This window comes from Falco naumanni, chromosome 8 (assembly GCF_017639655.2).
Source record: "Falco naumanni isolate bFalNau1 chromosome 8, bFalNau1.pat, whole genome shotgun sequence".
Taxonomy (NCBI): Eukaryota; Metazoa; Chordata; class Aves; order Falconiformes; family Falconidae; genus Falco; species Falco naumanni.
The window spans coordinates 22,343,158-22,361,397 of NC_054061.1; the positions used below are offsets into that span (position 1 = coordinate 22,343,158).

Here is an 18,240-nt window from a genome sequence, read left to right on the forward strand (position 1 = left end):
GCGGACAGGGTGGCTGCTGGTCAGGTCCAGGTGTGCATCCCGTAGTGCCGGAACACCCCCGAGGGGTCTGGCGGGCAATCCTGTCCCGCTGTGGGGTCTGCACCCCCGCGGGCACCCAGCGAGGCCGGAGCCAGCGCTCGCGGGAGCCCCAGAGCTCTGAATCTGGGAGTAAAATGGAAGTACATCTAGAAGCGCACAATACAGGATGACTGTACTGAGCGACAGAGTATGGAAACGTTCTGGGTATTCAGCCCTCCTTCTGCCGTGATGAAAGGCCACTTAGATATTTGCTTTCCAATTTAATTTTGAAATGCTCTGCTGCCCTGTAGTCACAAGAAGAAACTGCTAACTATTGTGGGTAGTAGCACTGGGTTATGACTGAACAGAGTATTAATGTATCGTTAATCTATGTAGTAAAGTGTCAGTGTTGAAATGTAGAACCTTGTGTGGTCCATAAGAGATGGCAAGTCTGGGCTTCCCCCCCCCCCCGCCTAGTTTTTGGTTTATTATTTTAGTCCAACTGTATTAGTCAGATTATGCTAATTATATGCTCAATTCTTTCCATTTAACTTTGGAGGTCGCACTATGTCTACCTACTTGTTATGTTACCTGCTTTTATTAAGCTGGTGTCTAAACTCATATTCTTCCATCTGTTGTTCATATGTGGTGTCGTTCTTGCATTTCTTGGTTATCTAGTGATTCATGTGTTTGAAGCTGACACTTGGGGGAAAAAAATGGATGGAAGCATACAAAAAAATGTATCTGTTGTGCATCTTTGTGTTGTTGTGAATCACATGCTGGTTTAGTTCTTCCTGCTATGTCAGTTACTTGCACAGTGCGTTTGCCTGTGCTGTGCGTTTTCTTACAGCTGCATTGAAAATTAAAAGGAAAAAAACCCCTTTGCTTTTTGTGTAAGTCACGCAGGTTATTTTCTGCTCTGAAGATCAAGTCATCCTATCCTTGATTCATAGCAGGCCTCATCCAAGAAACTGTAGTCTTGGCTCCTATGGCAATAACAGCAGGGGAAAAAAAAATCCTTGAAAACTACTAATGTCTTAAAATGCTAAAACTGGAGAACACCTGTTCCTTGTGGTCTCTACCTAAAAGCCACTTTCCTTGTGTATCTCACAATTTGTGAATCAGCTTCCCTGTCGCTGTGGTTGTCTGTTAGCTTCTCCTGTTCTTCACTTGGGTCTTGACAAGTGCCATGCTCCTCTTTGGAAGACAAGGGGAACCGGCCACCTCTGCCACACAACGTGTCCTTGCAACCACTGTCCCCTCCAAAGGAAACCCACCGTGTGTCCTCCTGCTGCGCCTGTCCCTGCCTGGGGCCGTGCAGCCGGTCACAGCAGGAGGGATGTGCTCGTGGTCCCTATGGCGGTCGCAGCAGGAGGGATGTGCTCGTGGTCCCTATGGCGTGCGGTGCTCTGGGGAGGTTCGGGACTGGCTCAGTGACTGCTGGAGAGTCACACGCTCAGAGAACTGTAACCGTTGGTAACCAAGTTTGGGCGCCTGACACAGCTCTCTGAGGCCACGGCATGTTTCACTTGTTCACTTTCTCCCAATTTCGCAATGAGAGAATGCAGCGTTTAAGGGAAATGATGTTGTGCTTGAGTAAATGAAGGAGTCATGTTCGTTATGGGATTGAAGAGTGCCTTATTTTGAAACGTAGGGAGCACATTTTCCTCCTGCCTCTTGGATCCTTTTCCCTTTAACTCCTTCACAATCACCTTTCTCCATGGCAGTGGAAGTCCCATGTTCCCCCTGCCGCAACAGCACGTCACTGGTGATTGATGGCGGGATGGTGATGGTTGGCAGGAGCCTCCCTGGGAACAGAGCTGGAGAAGGGCAATGTGCCCTCCCCGGGGAGGGGATAAGCTTTTCTTGTGGCGTGGAGGGACTTGCAGAATTTCAGTCAATATTTGCAAATTCTTCCTCTTCCTTTGTGCTGCAGAATGGCTACTTGGGAGGGAAAGTGTTGTTCAGAGGTGGTGTTGGCTTGAGCAGAGGGAGAGAGATGCAAAGTCTTTCGTCGTTGTGCTCTTATCCCTCTGGTCCATAAATTAAGGAGACGGGTCTTGCCAGCTTCTCTGGGACAGCAGTGGAGGCAAATTAGAGCAGAACCTGTGTAGATGTGTAATGCGAAAGCTTGAAATGCATTGCCAGCAATTGTAGCCTGTGAGATCATAGAACTGATGTGGGCAGCTTTTTCCATAAAAAGCAAAGGGCAATAGAGGAAGTTGTCACAAATGAACTGGAGCAGCACTGAGACATGCCTGGTGGGATCAGCGTGGTTAAGTTGCAAATTCTGCCAAGTGCTGTGTCCCTGAGGATGTCAGTGGGAACGGTGATCCAGGCTCAGCAGAGTTCAAGAGGCTGTACGGTGTCTGTGAGGGCAGTACAGGGATGTGACACCGTCTGGGAGCTGATGGGGTTTGTCACCTGCCCCTCTTCAGCGGGACTGGGAGCAGGAAAGGTGTGCATCTTCCCAAGGGCACCTTCACAAGGGTCCAGGCTCCTCTTCTGGTTCCATTGAGGTGAGGCATCTGAAATAGCATGGTTGCAAGAAAATCATACTTTGCGGTTACATTTTAAGATCCTCTTTCTGCTCTGTTAACAAAGCATTCTTGATGTATGAGGAAGCATTGGAATGCTTGGAAGTGAGGTCGAGTTCTTGAATCTGTTTTGAGTGTTCTGTCCCTTTTTCTGCGGGAGAAATTAGTAACACAAGTAGATTTCTGGGGAACCTTGGGCTTCGGTTTTTGTGGAATTATATTTAAAAGGGGTCTATGTACATCTTCTGGGAAGTGAGAGTCTTGTCCTGTCCACAGCTCAAAACTCCAATCTTGTCTTAGATTGAGATTTAGCCACGTTGTTGTCTGGGCTTTTGGGGGGAAGGGGTTTGTTTGTTTTTGGTGGTGGTGGTGGTGGTGGTGCTTTTTTCTCCTGTGTCAGGGCAGCATTTACCCCTGGGAGAGCAATGGCAGAAGACACAACACTAGGGAAATCTGAAATACAAGGCTGAAGCCTGGGCCGAGGGATGGGGGACGAGTCTGGTAGAGCTGGGATAGAGAGGCTGTGGGGGCTAATGCTGCAGCCGGCACCCCCATAGGAAAGAAAGCAGGACTGCGAGCCGGGGAGTGACGCGGGGAGCGGGAGCGGGTGAAGGAGGAGACGTGTGGACTGGAAGGGTGAGTTAGTTTGGGTTTGGGAGCTGGTGGGGTGTAAATGGTGAGTGGGAGCCCCTTGGGAGGAGGGTGCGTGGGTGGAGCAGAGGGGGGCTGTGGGCACTCCTGGGGAGAGCTCCTGGGAGGAGGCGGTGGTGGGAGTCTGGAGCTGCCTAACCATGAGGGGATGGGAACTGGGATGGGGTGAGAGTCAGGACTGGAGTAGGACAGCGGGAAGGAGCTGGGTTGAGCAGCACAGGCTGAAGGCTTTGTACCTGCTGGGGGTACTCGGCGGTTCTCAGCTTTTTAAAAAAGCAATGATTTTAAAAGGACCAGTTTGAGCGTGGTAGGACAAACACACATTAAATTTCCTTTTTAGGATGTAATGGCTTTGGGTGTGGACAAGTTTTTCTCCCTGTGCCCTTCCCCCTCTTCCAAACTGAACGAAGTGTTCCCATCAGGAGCTTGTGTGCCTGTCTGAGTTCTGTGAGCTCAGTTTTTTCTGAAAGAGAAGTGGGAATGCTTGTCGAGCTGTCTTGGCCTCCAGGACTTTCTAGTCTCCAGTGGGCATGAAAATTCTCTGGGGGTATTGAGTTCAACTTTGCTCCCATCCCTGCTCCTCCCAGCTTGTCATCAGGTGGCTGAACGCATTCACTTTCAGAAGCAATGATAACACAGCTGGGTTGTATTGAGAGTTGTGACCAAAACTTCACTTCTCTTTGCTGTTCTTTGCATAACGGCTTCTCACAGAAACAGCTCTGTCAGGAACAGGACTGATGTCCATGGGTCTGTGAACTTCCAGTTGTGGGCAGTAGATGGGACAAGTTGGTTTCAAGCAAAACACTTGGAACTAAAAGGAGAAATGGGGTTAGAGTCTTGTTGTCAGTGATGTAGAAAGAATAAAGGACATCTGTTGGGGTAAAACACTCTGCTTACAACAGTAGGAAATATGGGTCTTCAAGCAGTGGCAGCCCTTGCTTTCCGGGGCAAGCAAGCTGCCTGCCAGGCTTGCCCACCAGCGTGACGTCCAGCCAGCTCTGGTTCCAAACAGGCTCGAGGTGGTGCCAGGCCCCGTTTATTCTGGAATTAAGTGGCTGCCTTCGCTTGGTCATGGTGAGGTTACAGTGTGCCTTGGTCAGGCTTTCCTCCCCCTGTGTTCGCGGTGCCCAGGGCAGTATCCTTGGAACTGCGCGGGACTTGCTGTGGCAGTTTTGATCAGCTCCTCTCTCGAGCAATCTGTGAAATACCAGATTATGGATAAAAAACCATCAGTTATCTGCTGTGGATGATAGCGTGAAGACCATTTTTTATTTTTAGGCTGTGAGAAGGGGGAAGAAAACAGCATGATGACATGTTGGAAACGCTGAAGACTCTACAACAGCCTCATATTCGTTCCTTCAAGTAATGCTTTTATTTTGCAGTGTTGGTGGTGACGTGTCTGTTTTTCTGCTGCTCAATCTCTTATTTACTGGGATGGGATGAGCCTTGCTCCTGGCATCTCTCCTAGGACTACGGTAATGTCTTTAAGGAAGAGAATCACCTGTGCTGTGGCTGTGTGATTGATGGTGCTTGCTCGCCATACCGAGAGAAAGCCAGAGCAGGCAGACAGCGATATGGTTCCTAGCGTACCCTGCATCCAGGATAAACACGAACATATGGTGCCAGCGAAGTTTGTTGCGGGCCTGAGCTGAAGATAAACACTACAAGCTGTTATTTCAGAAGGGTAGCACAGGATGAAGATTGTTGTAAAGAAAAACAAGTAGTGCCACAGAAACAGAAAATCAGATTTGTGCTGACGTTTGTCAGGGCTCCTCCGCTCCTCTGGAGATGGTGGGAGATGGGTCCCCGCGGCCGCTGCCACGGGGCGAGTGCTGCCACAGCCGTCACTCGGCTGAGGTGGGATGCAGCGCGCTGAGCGCCGCGACGCTCTCGTGCGAACCGGCCTCTTGCTGCTCGCCAGCTGGCGATGACGGCAGAGGCTGGTTTAGGTGCCGGTTTGATAAAGGGGGGGGGAGAGGCAGCAGCTGCTGGGGTACGCTGGCTTCTCAGGGCTGGCTAGTGAGCACGGGGAAGCTTTCCTCTTCCTGGTGGCCATCCTCATCCCCTCGTGGTTTTACTTTTTGGATGTCTATTACATTTAAGTAAAAGAAACAGCCTCCCCCTGCTCAATTCCCAAAGGGACAGAATGGATTTGTAGATAAAATTACTTTTTTTTTTTTTTTTTTTTTTTTTTTAAATAAAAATACCCTGGCACCTGTAGGTAGAGCAGGGTTCAATCTTGCAGAGGTGTAAGTGACCCAGGAAGGTGCACAGAAAGCATTTTGGGGACCCTGTGGTAGGATAAGGATGGTTTAAGTCAATAGTTGAAGAGGTCAAGTCTCTGTACTCTAAAATGGGGTGACTTTTTTATTTATAGTTTTTAACAGAAACAAAATCATCATATAAAGTGCACTTAAGGAAGAGTTTCCTGTAGAAATGGTGCTCAGCCTGAGGTTAAGATGTCTTGGTTATTGTGTTACTGCTAATATGGGCTCTTAAACTTGGCATGAAGCGAGCGAAAACTATTCCTTGTGAAACAGGTGAAGAAAAACAAGGAAGCCAAAATAATTTATGGTCAACATCTGGTGTTTCACTGAGGTGATGTAGCTTTGGTTTCCCTCTCATCTTCCAAGCATCGGTAAAGCCTGAGAATGCACTCGTTATTAAATGTGTTTCTATTTGATGTGGTAAAATGTGAAGGTATGGTTAAAAACCTGCGGTACTTAAAAAACATCAAACTTTTGCACCAGAAGAAATTGGGCAGCTGTTTGTGTGCTGGAAAAAAGGAAGACATGGGGAGGAAAAACCCAGTTACTGCTGTCCATGGGCTGCCTGTGGGCTGTTGGGTGGTGTGTGTCAGGACTTCGCATCATGGTGATGCACAGGCTGGTTGCCCTCACCCCATTGGCCCTGGCAAGACATGCCATTGCCGGCGTGGGGTGGGCGGTTGGCACCGGTGAGGGGGGGCGTGTTTTGGTATGCCAGCACAGCTCCATGAACAGCAGCTGCTGATATTACTTAAGTTTCGGTACCTAGTAAACATAGCTGTGTGTAAGTACACACCTCGGGATGGAGCACGTGCCCGTGTGTGTGGTGGGCACTGTCTGAGGTGGTGCCTGGCGGCTGTGGGAGCTGAGGACATGCACCTGGAGACGTGAACCTCCGTCCCCCCGGCCAGGCAAAGGGCGGCTTCCACAGGTGCTTCTCTTTGGGGTGGCCGGTCTTCTCCACCACGCAAGGTAGATGCTGTCACCTCCCTCTGACCAAGGACCGTGCGGTTCATCTGTGGGTGCTGGGGATCTGTGCTGTCAGGGTCCTCCCAGGACCAGCTTCCTCCTGCAGCCCAGGAGCCCGCTCACCAGCATGGGACCTGCGCCGGAGCTCCGCGTGGTGCCGGGGCTGAATGGGCTAGCCTTGGCCAGCAGGCACAGTTGCCATGGGAGGGGGTCTGTCTCCCCAGGGTCTTCTTATAAAAGCTGGAAACCTCTTTTTCAGGTCTCAAGTGCGTGTGCCAGCTGTGCGAGCACACCAACTTCACCTGCCAGACGGAGGGTGCCTGCTGGGCTTCGGTGATGCTGACCAACGGGCGGGAAGAGGTCATCAAGTCCTGCGTCTCCCTCCCGGAGCTGAACGCGCAGGTCTTCTGCCACAGTTCCAAGAACATCACGAAGACCGAGTGCTGCTACACCGACTTCTGCAACAACATCACCCTCCGCCTGCCTGTTGGTAAGTGCTGCCCAAGTGCAAACCCCTGTTCAAACGCTTGTGTGACAGCTCGAGGGTGCAGAAATACTGTGCAGAGGATGCAGCCGTCTGTGAGAGCCAGCTAATGGGGATTTTAAAGACGGCCTGTAAAACAGTAACTGTCTTTTTCCCCAGCTTGCTTCAGACAGGAAAATCTAAACTGCATCTCTGTTTGGGGAAGAGTGAATTTCTAGCATCTCCTAAAGATGTTCCAAATGCTGTCTTTGATACCCCACAAGGCGTTAACCATGAAGATGAAAGGAAATGTTTGAAGGAAACCAACTTGTAATCTCACAAATTTTATGGGTTTGAATATCTTAAGGGAGCTTGTGGTTTGAATTGGCATTACTTTAGATGATATCTGATGTACTGGGGGCTTGCTGTGGGGCATGGGTCAGCAATGTGTAGCAGCTGTGAACGGGCAGTTGTGGGGTGCTGAGAGCTGTTACCTACCACATCACAAGGAAATAATCACCTAAAGAAGAGAAAAGCCTTGCAGTGGCTGGAGTTTTACTGTCTCAAACATCTCTGCACACAGTTTTGAAGGACCTGCTTTGGTTGGCTCAGGTGAGAATTCAGAGAGGTTTAGGAAGGCGGGCAGGCAGTTGTAGGTGTTGACTGTGAATTGCGTATGGGAAATGCACCCCCGTGTCTTCGGGCAGACAAGCGTCTGGGTTGGTGGTGAGGTCTGACCCATGATGGGGCAGTCCCCCAGCATGTGAGGAGCTGCTCTCCTCATTGTCCTCGGTCAGTCTGTGTCACTGAGTGCCATGTCTTTGTGGTCTGGAGTGACAAGTGCTTACTGCAGCTTCTGTCGGCACACCTGTGTGTTGGAAGCAAGGGGTCTGCAGTGGCTCCACGGTGGGCAGGAGCACAGGTGGGTCCTCTCTGTTCCTACGTGCTGTATGACCTGTGTCATCATCTGCTGGGGGTGAGAGGACACAAAGTCATTGCTGGGCGATGTCTTTGGCTGATGCTGTTGCAGCAATCTTGTTACGCTCTCTTGATCATCAGGGTCCTGCAGTTCATTTTAGCAGCTTGTAAGGCAGCTTTTGGTGTCAGGTCGGTATCATTGATTCTTACCCAGCAGGGATGAGAAAGTGTAAGATTCCTGGTCCCAATTAGAGGGTGGAAAAAGATTTGCAGTTCCAGGAGCTCTGTGTATTACACAGCTGGTGCAGTTCTTGAGTCGTGCTAGACTCAAAATTGTGTAATGAAGTTGATTCAGTGTGCTTTTTTTAAAAAAATAAATATTTATACTATTTTCAGATTTACTTATTTGACTTCTCTTTCCAAGATTTGTGTTTAATCCAGGCTTTTTTTTTGAGAAAGCTGTAAAATACACTACTTTATCAGATTATAACTTTTTATAGACTTACACTGAGAGATGTTACAGGTAAGAAAGATGCACATTAATCCATGATTTACAATTATAACTTGCATTTAAGCTGCTGTCGTATAGTACTTCACAGAATTTAAAAGGCTGTTACTGGAAGCACTTGCTATATCACGTAAGATGCAGGAGGGCAGACAGTGTGGTGCTTGCTGTGGTAGCCGTGGGGACCGTCATCTCCTGGGGCGGACAGGCAGATGCTGGATGCTGCTGGAGGAAGGTCTTTTGCCACTCGCTGCTCCGGAGGAGCCAGCCTGGGCAGAAGCCTGGCAGCTGGGAGGGCTGACCCCCGTATGCAATCTTGCCTGTCGTGTGGGGCAGGAATAGGATTGTTTAAGTGTTTTTCTTTCAGTTGACAACAGAAGGGAGATACTAATAGTGGTCATGCTCTAGAAATGTAGAAATAAAATACCACGGGTATTTGGTTGGTTGGGTTTTTTTAAATAATTTTTGGGTTTTTTTTCAAGTTGGGATGCTAGACTCTTTGGAGAGTACTGCTGTTTATGGAGGAGTGGTGGAGGCATGTCAGTCGTCCCAGTGCTTGAACTGGTAGTTGCAAACCCTCTGTTTTCATATTTCAGTACCAGAGAAAATTACTTAATTTTTAGCCGGAGCCCTTTGCTCTAAGCATTTGGGAGAATTCACATTAGTCAAAAATTTAGCAGTGCTAATTTTGTTTGTTGGTCTTCCCTAACAGCCCTTCTTCACATAATTTGCAGTGTAGGACAACTTCATTTGGGCTCCAGTAAAAGGGAACTTTTGAAGGGGCATTGCCAAGTGTGTAGGCGAGGAGCTGGGCTGCGCGAGCCGGGGCTGTCCCATGCCGCCTCTGCAGCACCTGTGCCCTTTGCCTTGAGAGGTTTCGGGCTGGAGGTCTACCTGCCGTGCCAGCGATGGGCTCTGCCATGGGGAAAACCAGTTTGAATGCCATTGCCTGGGCTGCCTGTGTGCATTCCTGGGCTTAGGAAATGGCTGTTTCCAAAGTGAGGTTTTAGGCAACCCCTTGCTCAGCTTGCATTTTTTTCTTCTTTCACTTCTGTTCGTATATGGCACTTGGCAATCCAAATCTGGATCTTGGGTTTTGTCTCTGACTGAGGGCAAGAAATTTAAAGTGAAGGCACCATAGCGAGTAACCAGCATGGGACCTCTCAGCTGGCCTGACAGAACATGGAAGCACTTCTAGGTTTAGAAATTAGTCCGTTACTGATGTTGTAAAGGCTTTTGTTCCCACCCCTGGGCATGGGCTAAGCTGGGGTTCACACTGCTGGGACGTGCTGTGCTGGGACTGTGCTGGTGCAAGGCTGCAGGTGGGATTGCTTGGCGCTGGGGTCCGTGTGTATTGTCACCTCTTCCTCCTGCAAGTCACTGCGTACCATTGTATGGCTTGTCTCATGTTGGTTGCCTGTCCCTTGTCAGCCATGGTGGGTAACTAAGTAAGCTGCTGGGTCGTTAATGCCGACCTTAGCATGCAGGCGCTCTGGTCTTTAAAATGTACCTGCTTTGTCAAGGTACTTATTTAAGGCAGCCCACCTCCCGCCAGCCCCTCTCAATGGAGTACTAGTGCATGCCGTTTGACACTTGGTACAGGCATCTTGATATGGAAGTTCCATCCATCTGTCCATCCACCTATCTATCCATCCCCATTGTGCAGAGTCTAGTTAAAAAGCAGAGAGCGTGCGGATATGAAAAGCTTGTCTTTAGGCAGGAGTGAATCTCGTGGAGAAGAAGCCTTGAGAAGGTCCACCATGGTGCACATCCCTGACAGGTGAGGCAGGAATCTTGGCAGGCTCTTCCCTCCTGGTTACTGCAGCCGCATCCAGCCGGGGACACAAGCATCTCCTTTGGCTCTTCTTCGTGCCAACCTGCTTCAGCTCCCCTGTGTGTTAATTACCAAGGGCTTGTTGTAAATGCATCAAGAATGGCTGGAAAATAAACAAATGGCTTACAGCATGAGGATTTCTGAGGGCAGAAAGCAATTTTTGTGTTGTGATTGCCTGTGCATGAATTTCTGTGGTAAAACTGTAGATGGCATTGCATCATTGCATGCCTCGGTCAGCGGCGGAGCTCGTGTTGCTGTGCCTTGTGCGAGAGGAGTTGCTCTTGTCTTGAGTTGTTATTTTTACAATGTCTGAAAATACACATATTTAAGGACAGAGTTAACCTGGACATCTGCTTCTTATGTAGATGCGGTGCTGAGGGACATGGGTTAGTGGTGGGCTTGGCAGTGCTGGGTCAACAGTTGGACTCGAAGGTCTTAAAGGTCTTTTCCAACCTAAATGAGTCTGTGGTTCTTGTTGGCAGGAATTTCATGGTAGTGTTCTGCGTTAACAGGTGTTAAGTTTCAAAGTGCAGCATGAGTTTGCACTAATTGGGGTTTTTCTGTGTTACCTTGATGAATTCTTTTCCAGGTTTCTACCATTTTATCTGGGATACTTTCAGCCCCGGCAGGTGACTTGAGGTGACCTTTTGCTGTCAGTGGGGTGTCACAACAGGGCTGCAGAAGGCGACCTGCATGCTGCATCCGCGATGGACCTTTCTGTGAATCTCTCGCTGTGTGAGAAATGGCCTCGGTGCACCTCAGCGTGTAACGGGCTATTCTGAGGTGTTGCTAATAAGATCCAGAAGACTTCTTCCAGTTGTAGACTTGCATCTCACAGGATTTTCAGGCCGTGTTTCAGAGGTGGGAGATGGCACTTGTGATCTCTGCCCCCGCCCCACGCATGAGCGGAATTTACCCCCCTCACAAGCCTGTTCGCGATGACAGACCTTCACCTGCAGCCCTGCAGAAGACTGCCGGTGCTTCTTAGAAGCCGATGCTTGCATTTGGTTATGGTGGAGGGTGGTGTTTGGCCCCACAAAGGGTAAGCACAGGCTGGGGAACTTGTTTCCCATGCCTCCTCCAAAGCAGCAAAGTTGATGTTGGCTTCAGTTACCTCCTTAGGTGGAGGCGGTGGCTCCGCAGCTGTTGAACCGGAGCCTGAAGGCTCAGGCGCTTTTTGTCTGTGACCAGACACAGTTAACAGGGCTTTCTTGAGTTCTGGTGTCCTTGTCTGCATGTTTGTAGATGTGTGGGGAGAAGTTTGCGCTGCTACTCATTCTAACCTCTCCATCTCGACACGCCCCATGATGCTGTGTATTAAGTCTCCACCTTTAACAGATGCTGAAAATTGAGGCTGGATGGGTGCAGGTGGCTTTGAAATTTGTCACAAGATTCTGGGCTTTCTGACCAGGCTGCTGTCAGAGGCTGGCTGAAGAAAATGTCAGCCTCTCTGAGAAAGAAACATGGGGATGTGTTCAGTGTGTGCAGCCACATGTCTGTGAGTTGGTGGGAAACCGCAGCGCAGCAAAGAATTCTCTGGCTTTAGGTTTTTTCCTTCAAAAGTAGCTCCGTCATTCCAGCAAAAGGCAACGCGCAGCAAGCATGGTCTCCTCTCTGCTCTGTCTTGGGTGACCTGGCACAGCAGCATCTCTAGAACTTAAGATAAAAAGCATATGACTTCTGTTCTGTATTTGCATAATGGAAAATGAGTCAGAGGAGGAAAGAGGCTTTATGCAACAAGATTAAGTTAATAGTGGGATTAACAAACTGCATAATAAGTAACTTGCCAGCTCTCTTCTTTATTCCTATAGCCCAAACCGTACAAAGGCACAAATGGCCCTCATATCACCTACAGTGGCACACGCTAGGATCAAAGAAAGCGAAATATAATAGAATTCCTAAGATAAAAATCCCCCAAGTGTATTCATGTTGCCCAGAGAGACGAATCATACCAATGAGACTGTTGGACAAGATTCTCTTATTTTGTTAGTTTTCTTTTAATATCATCTGTAGGTTTTGCATGAGCATGTAATTACTCTTCATTCCCTGGTTTCAAAATGCCTAAAGACATCAAAGCCCTTTTAGGAGAATGGTATGGAGGGATGCGTTAGCGTTAAAGAAGTCAGACGCCACTGTACAAAAAGTTCTATAAGGTGCATATTAATGCAGAAAATGAGAAGAATCAGCCTTCAACCAATAGCTTTCTGAATAAACCCCAGTGTTTGGATATAAATTGTATATTTATCGTTCCAGCTGTTTTCGGACCTTGAGAGCTGCCCCGGGCGCTGGAGGGCTGGCGGGGGGGGTGCGGGCTGTGCCAGGGGGGGCTCAGGGCAAAGCTCCAGCTTTCCCTCACCTTTATTTTTGGCGTTCCTCGTCTGTTACTGAACAGGATGAAAAGGTCTCTTGTTTTCTTGACACGGTCTCGATCCAGGAGAAGAGTCAGAAGGAAGGTCTGTTCAATGAGTGAAAACCCACAATACTTCTCACTAACTTTTCTCACTAACTTTCCTGAAATGTTATTGATGGATAGAATGATATTAATGGATAAAACCAGGGAGGACGGGGAATGGAACAAAGGAGGAAGAGGAGGGGAAATATTTTTATATATTTGTTTCTCTCTTCTGTGTGGCTGCTTTGTTGCCTCTTAACTGATGGTTTCTGAAAGCCACTGCTAGAGTTCAGTGGCCAACGTTAACAGTTTGTGTTACTGCTTTGTTGCAGAGTAGTACCAGTAACTTGATTTCGCTGAATGTTTTCTGTCTGTTTTTTTTTAATGAAGAAAATGAGTGTCTGCTGTGGCCCAGGCAGCCTTGGGTGGAGGCCAGGACTCAAAAACAGAAGGAAAAAAAAAAAAGTGGAGAGGAAGAGCTGCTTGTGACCAAGCTCCACCGGGATCTAGTGCCTTCCAGCCTGCTAGGGGTGGGCTAAGCCTGGTCAGGGGGCTGTGGAGAAGATGTGATCACTGGGACATGCGTGGGCCAGTGTGAGAAGCGCTGCGGCCCAGGAACAACTGGCCTGAACCCATCAGCCTCTAAAGGAGGGATGCTCCCTTTCTGGCTGCTGGCAGGTAGCTGGCCGTGTCCCGGGACATGGGCTGTCAGCTGGGGCTGCTGTGGCGCGGAGCAGCTCGGACACTGGAATGGCTGCGTGAGATGCACCAAACCTGTTCTGTTCCCCCTTCGTGCCGGTGCTGCTCAGTGCTGCAGCTCGGGGGATAATCCCCCAGCTGGGCCGGTATCCTGAGGTTCACCTCAACAACCCCCGCCCCAGGCAGAGCACCAGCCTGTCATAGCTGCTCTGTGGATGTCTTGTTTTGCAAGTATTTCACATACTTTGGCCCATCTTGGCCGTCCCAGATGTTGTGTTCTCTGGAGTGGCTGGTAGGAATACAGCTGTGCAAAGGGAAGGCAGGGGAGGGGGGAGCAGCAGTTCAGATAATGCATCCCTTTATCTCACAGCTGTATGCCTGGCGTGTTTGCTTGAACTTCTGGATCCTTAAGCAGACCTTTCCCAGCTGATTTCCTAATGTCCTGAAAGGGGTGATGGGGTCTGTAGTCATGGTGGAAGCTGGAGAAACTTTTAGACTCTCATCCAAATTGTGCGTTTTTGAAATTGTCTAAAAGTATTCTGTATGTCTGACTAGAGCCCCCATTAAATGCAACAGATTTGTGTTGGAAGGAAGACAATTTTTTGCCTCTGTATAGCTTAGGAACTTAAACATGTATAGTTCAGGGCTTTTAGAAGTCTTATGGTGCCCATTATATGTCAAAAGCAAGGCAAACGTCATGCGTGAGAATGTCTTTTCCCTTGGAGGGGGAAAAAACACACCTTCCTTTTTTTTTTCTGCCTAAAAGTACTGTTTTGTTTACACGACTTGGACCATAACTATGCCATATTGTGAAATTGCTAAATATTGCCAGATGTGCTATTTTTGTTTCATACATGGCAACATGTCTTCAGCTTCTATTCTTGATTAGTAAGTCATTGAAGAGAACATTTGAAATCAGATTGCAAAATGTTGGGATTAATGGTGTTGATTTGACGGTTTTAGGTACTCATGAGGGATTTTCTTATTTCCCAAAGGGTTTAACATTGCACAACTGCCGTAAACATTACCACGCTCATCTGGTGATGTCGCCTTCGATTACTGTTTGTGCCTTGCATGTCGTGTGTTTTGCACTTGCACTGCTTGTCACTCCTGCCACGTGCGGTTCGTGCTGCAGGCAGCCCCGCGGGTCCCCGGGGGTCAGGGATGGGCACGGCTGCCGTCCTGGCTGCAGGACGCCATGCTGCAAGGGCTGGGGACAGAAGGTGGCCTGCCACCAGCCGTACAGCGGACAGCAGCCTCCCACACATGCTCCCTGAAGAACCAGAAAGGGTCTGAGTACCTGCCACCAGCCTCGATAGCACTTTGTGGTACAACCAGGAGCCTACAGGATGACAGAGGAGTTTTCTGGATGACTCCTTCCAAGAAACTTCTCTAGGCAGTCAGGATCTCATCATTTGTCAGGAACTCGGTGGAGACTCCGTGCAAACTGGCCCACATGCCTCCACTTCCAGTCTCACGGCTAACTTGCCTTCTGCACTTGAGCTCTCTCAACTCAGCAGCATCTCAGAGGAGACCTGTAAGAATCACTGAGCTTGGTTTTATTTTGAACAGCTGTCACTGCATAAGTCGTAGAGCTGGCATCTGTCTGTATTCCTGATGCTGGGTGTCGCCCTCCTGAGTGGGTGTGAGAGTGTCTTTGACTTTTGCTTCTGCTTTGCTCTCAGTCTCACTCTCCATCCCCCAGAACAGTGGGGGGGGGGTGAGATCACGAGCCTGTTTTGCTTGCTGTGTCCCTGCTAGACCGGCTGCTTTCTCCAGCCTGCCCCGCTGCTCGCCTGGCTCCCAGAATGTCCTGTGGAGGGGAAATTGCTCTACAAATTAAATTCTATTGCGGTTCTCTCACAAAGCCTACTCTGCAGTGTTCTGACGATACAAGCTGTGCTCATACACATTTTCAGTAAAACTGTATCAGATCGCTTTTCTCTTAATTTAACTGCAAATTTTGCAGACTTTTTTTCCTGATAAGGTTGGTTTTGTTGCTTTTTTAAAAGATCATCTAAGCATTTATTGTGAGCCCCTTAAAATTCTGCTATAAAACCTGTTTCAGTGATTTACAGTGTATAGAGTGCTGCAAGTTACAAATTACCACGTCCCAAAAGCCTAACCGACACTGTTGTCTCAATTTTGTTGGCAAAACTAGGAACTGAACCTGGGTTTGTAGAATGTATGACAAGGTAGTGCAGACATAGCCAGTGTAGTAAATGCGGCTTTGATATTAAAAACCCTTCAAAAATGGGTACTTACTTCTGAGTTCATCGTGAGTCAGGAGCGTGTCCTGCAAGGGAAAGAGCACTTGTGGAAATGCACATTCCTGCACTTGCCATGCTCCACACCTCAATTCTTCATGCTCGTTGTCATCACTGGGTCACGCTCTCAGCTGTCAGTCTGAAATCACGGCCTGTGCGATCTCTCCGAGCACAGGGTGAGGCGTTCCTGCAGCGGTGGGATGGGCAGCTTGTTCAGGAACTTTAGCGAAGAAAAGCTGAGCAAAGCAATTTATTGTGCCCCAAGCAAACCTGACTTTTCCCTTCTTTGAAGTACTGTTGGAGCCGCTTTGCAGTTTCAGGCGATCCTGGAAGGGTTTATGTAGATTTATAATTTTAAGATAAAAAGAAAGCCAGCAGTAACTATTACTCTTCCTTTGCCTGCACAGGTTTGCCACCTGTAACATCCAGACTGCAAGGGAGCAGGCTTGAAAGTAAAGAAAAAGTGGAGACTGTCAATAAGTTTACTTCTGGAAAGAGTGGTGCTCTGGAATGGAAGGAGCTGTTGAAAAAAGAGGAGAGGAGCTGGTGGGACTGGGAGGGGGATACAGGCCAGCAGGGAGGGTGCATGGCTAGGAGGGACTGCTGTCACCCGGCAGAGACTGCGTGCTGGTGAGGTGATGTGGGCGCGTGGCAAGGCTCACGGGCACAAGCAGGAGATGCGGGGAAGGATGTTCTGCCAGGACCACTGCTTGCTCTCTGACTGCCTGTCGGTGTTCAGCACAGGGCTCAAGGTCTGTGGCTGCTGGGGGTGAGTATTTTCCAGCAGGACTGCTTGTCACTGCTGCTCGCAGCAGGAGAGCCGCTGCTTCGGTCAGGGTGCCAAGCTCCCGCGCCTGTCTGCAAAGACACCCTCTGGAGTCTCTCCTCCCGCTGGCTCCGTTGCTGCTGTTCAAACCTTCCTGATTATTTTCCTTTTGATGTTGTTTGCGCTGGCCTAAGAAGAATGAAGTTTTATGTTTTGCTCATTTCACGTTATGTTGTTGTTCGGCAGCTGGTGGGAAGAACTGGCATGTTGTAGTAAGTATCTTGCACACATTTGCCTTTACCAGCCACTGCCAATAGATAACGAATATGCTTAGATCTGCGGGAGATGGATTTGGGCAATGTGCTGGAAGTGATGTATTTTGAACAGCTGGGGGACAGCTCGTCACCCCAACAGCTGTCCTGCAGCGCGGCAGCCCTCCTCTGCAGCCTGCAGCGGGCTCGCAGCCTGCGCTGGGTGCGGCGGGGGCCTGGCCACGGCGCCAGAGGGGCTGCGGGAGGGGATGTGTGATACGTACTTACCGCACTTTGTACCTGCGTCAGGGGAATCTGTGCCATGTAAGACAGCAGCTTAGGAAATGGCAGTGTGTCTTATCGGTGAACAAGCAGCAGTTGCAGGGAGGAATCCTGCTCGCAAATCCTTTTACGAATCCACCGGCTGACCCTGGAGTGTCCCGTTGAAGGTCTGTTAAACGAAAAGCCCTTGGGCAAGGTGCAAATGTTCGTTTTCAGAACATTTGAGTTGTGCACTGCAAACAGACATGGGCCCTTCTGTTGTTACCATTTTGTTTGTTTCCTTTCTCACTTTAATTAAAGTGCATGGTGCTGGAACGTAAGGAAGAGAAGAAAAAGGAACAAGTTAACTTTGCGCAGCAGACTTGTACCTGGCGCTTCTGAATGATGAAGTGCGTGGCTTGATAAGGCCCTTTGAAGAAGAAGAGCTTCTATTGTGCTATTACCTGGAGGAAAGCAGCCGTTCGTGCTGAGGGCTGTCAGGCTGCTTCTGCTGGGACCCCAACTCACTGGGTGATGTGGAGTCTCAGTTATTCTCAAAATTCAGATTACAGTATTCACGTTGCTTAACATTTGCCTAAAGGGAGAGAGGGGCTTTTTGCTTGCTAGAACAGCTAAAAGGGATGACTTTGCGTGGTGTGGCGTTCATGATTCTTAAATTTTCTGTAGCCTGTAGATCCACCGTTTGGTACTCGTGATTCTGGTGAGGGGGGTTTTGGGGTTGTGTTTCTGTTTTGTTGTATTTTTAGGAGGGGAGGTGGTGGTTTTTGGTTGTTTTGGGGTTTGCTTTTGAGTTTTTTTTTTAAGCTTATTTACAATTTTTTGGCATTAAGATATTTGTGTGTGTGTGCAAATAAACACCTTAGTAATATGTTCCTATATCTTCTTGATACGTTGTTTTGGGTTTTGTTTTTTTTTACCCCTGTAGTTTTAAAATGGAAAATTATGAAAGACAGTCCCATTTCTTGACCCTTGTGAAATACAGCTTCATGGACACAAGTTCCAAAAGTGTTCTGTTTTTGAAATCCTTTTAATGCCCATTTACTAGAACTTTGTATTCCCATATGCGTTGTTAGGAAAGTTTTTTCCAAGGATTTTCAGCAGGGACAGCGCGCTGAGGAATTTATACACAAACTTTCAAGTGTGGGAAGGGCACTGTGCCCAGTGGCAGTGGATCCAGCGGGGTGTCTCTTGCTGAAGGCAGGTTACCCGCATGTGGAGCTGCCACCCATGCTACTGCGTGCAAAACGCAGGTTGCTGGCTGTGGGGGGTGGTGGGCACGCTGCGCAGCCTCTGCAGCGGGTGACATCTTGGTCGCGATCCTGCAGTGAGCTTGCTGGTCATGTCTCGTGATCTTCTGCCGTGGGGAGATGGGGGATCAGCTGACTGCAGACGAATGGTGTTTTGCCAATGCAAACGGATTA

General features: G+C 48.9%; 1 protein-coding gene across 3 annotated transcripts in view; it reads left to right on the forward strand.

Moving 5' to 3' along the window:
- The window catches only part of ACVR1C (activin A receptor type 1C), a 41,515-nt gene that overhangs the window by 6,716 nt on the left and 16,559 nt on the right, over positions 1-18,240 (forward strand). For all 3 annotated transcript variants that reach the window (XM_040604816.1, XM_040604818.1, XM_040604817.1), the window contains exon 2: positions 6,702-6,932. In XM_040604816.1, coding sequence (XP_040460750.1) covers positions 6,702-6,932 — 231 coding nt within the window. The remainder of the gene's footprint in view (positions 1-6,701; positions 6,933-18,240) is intronic.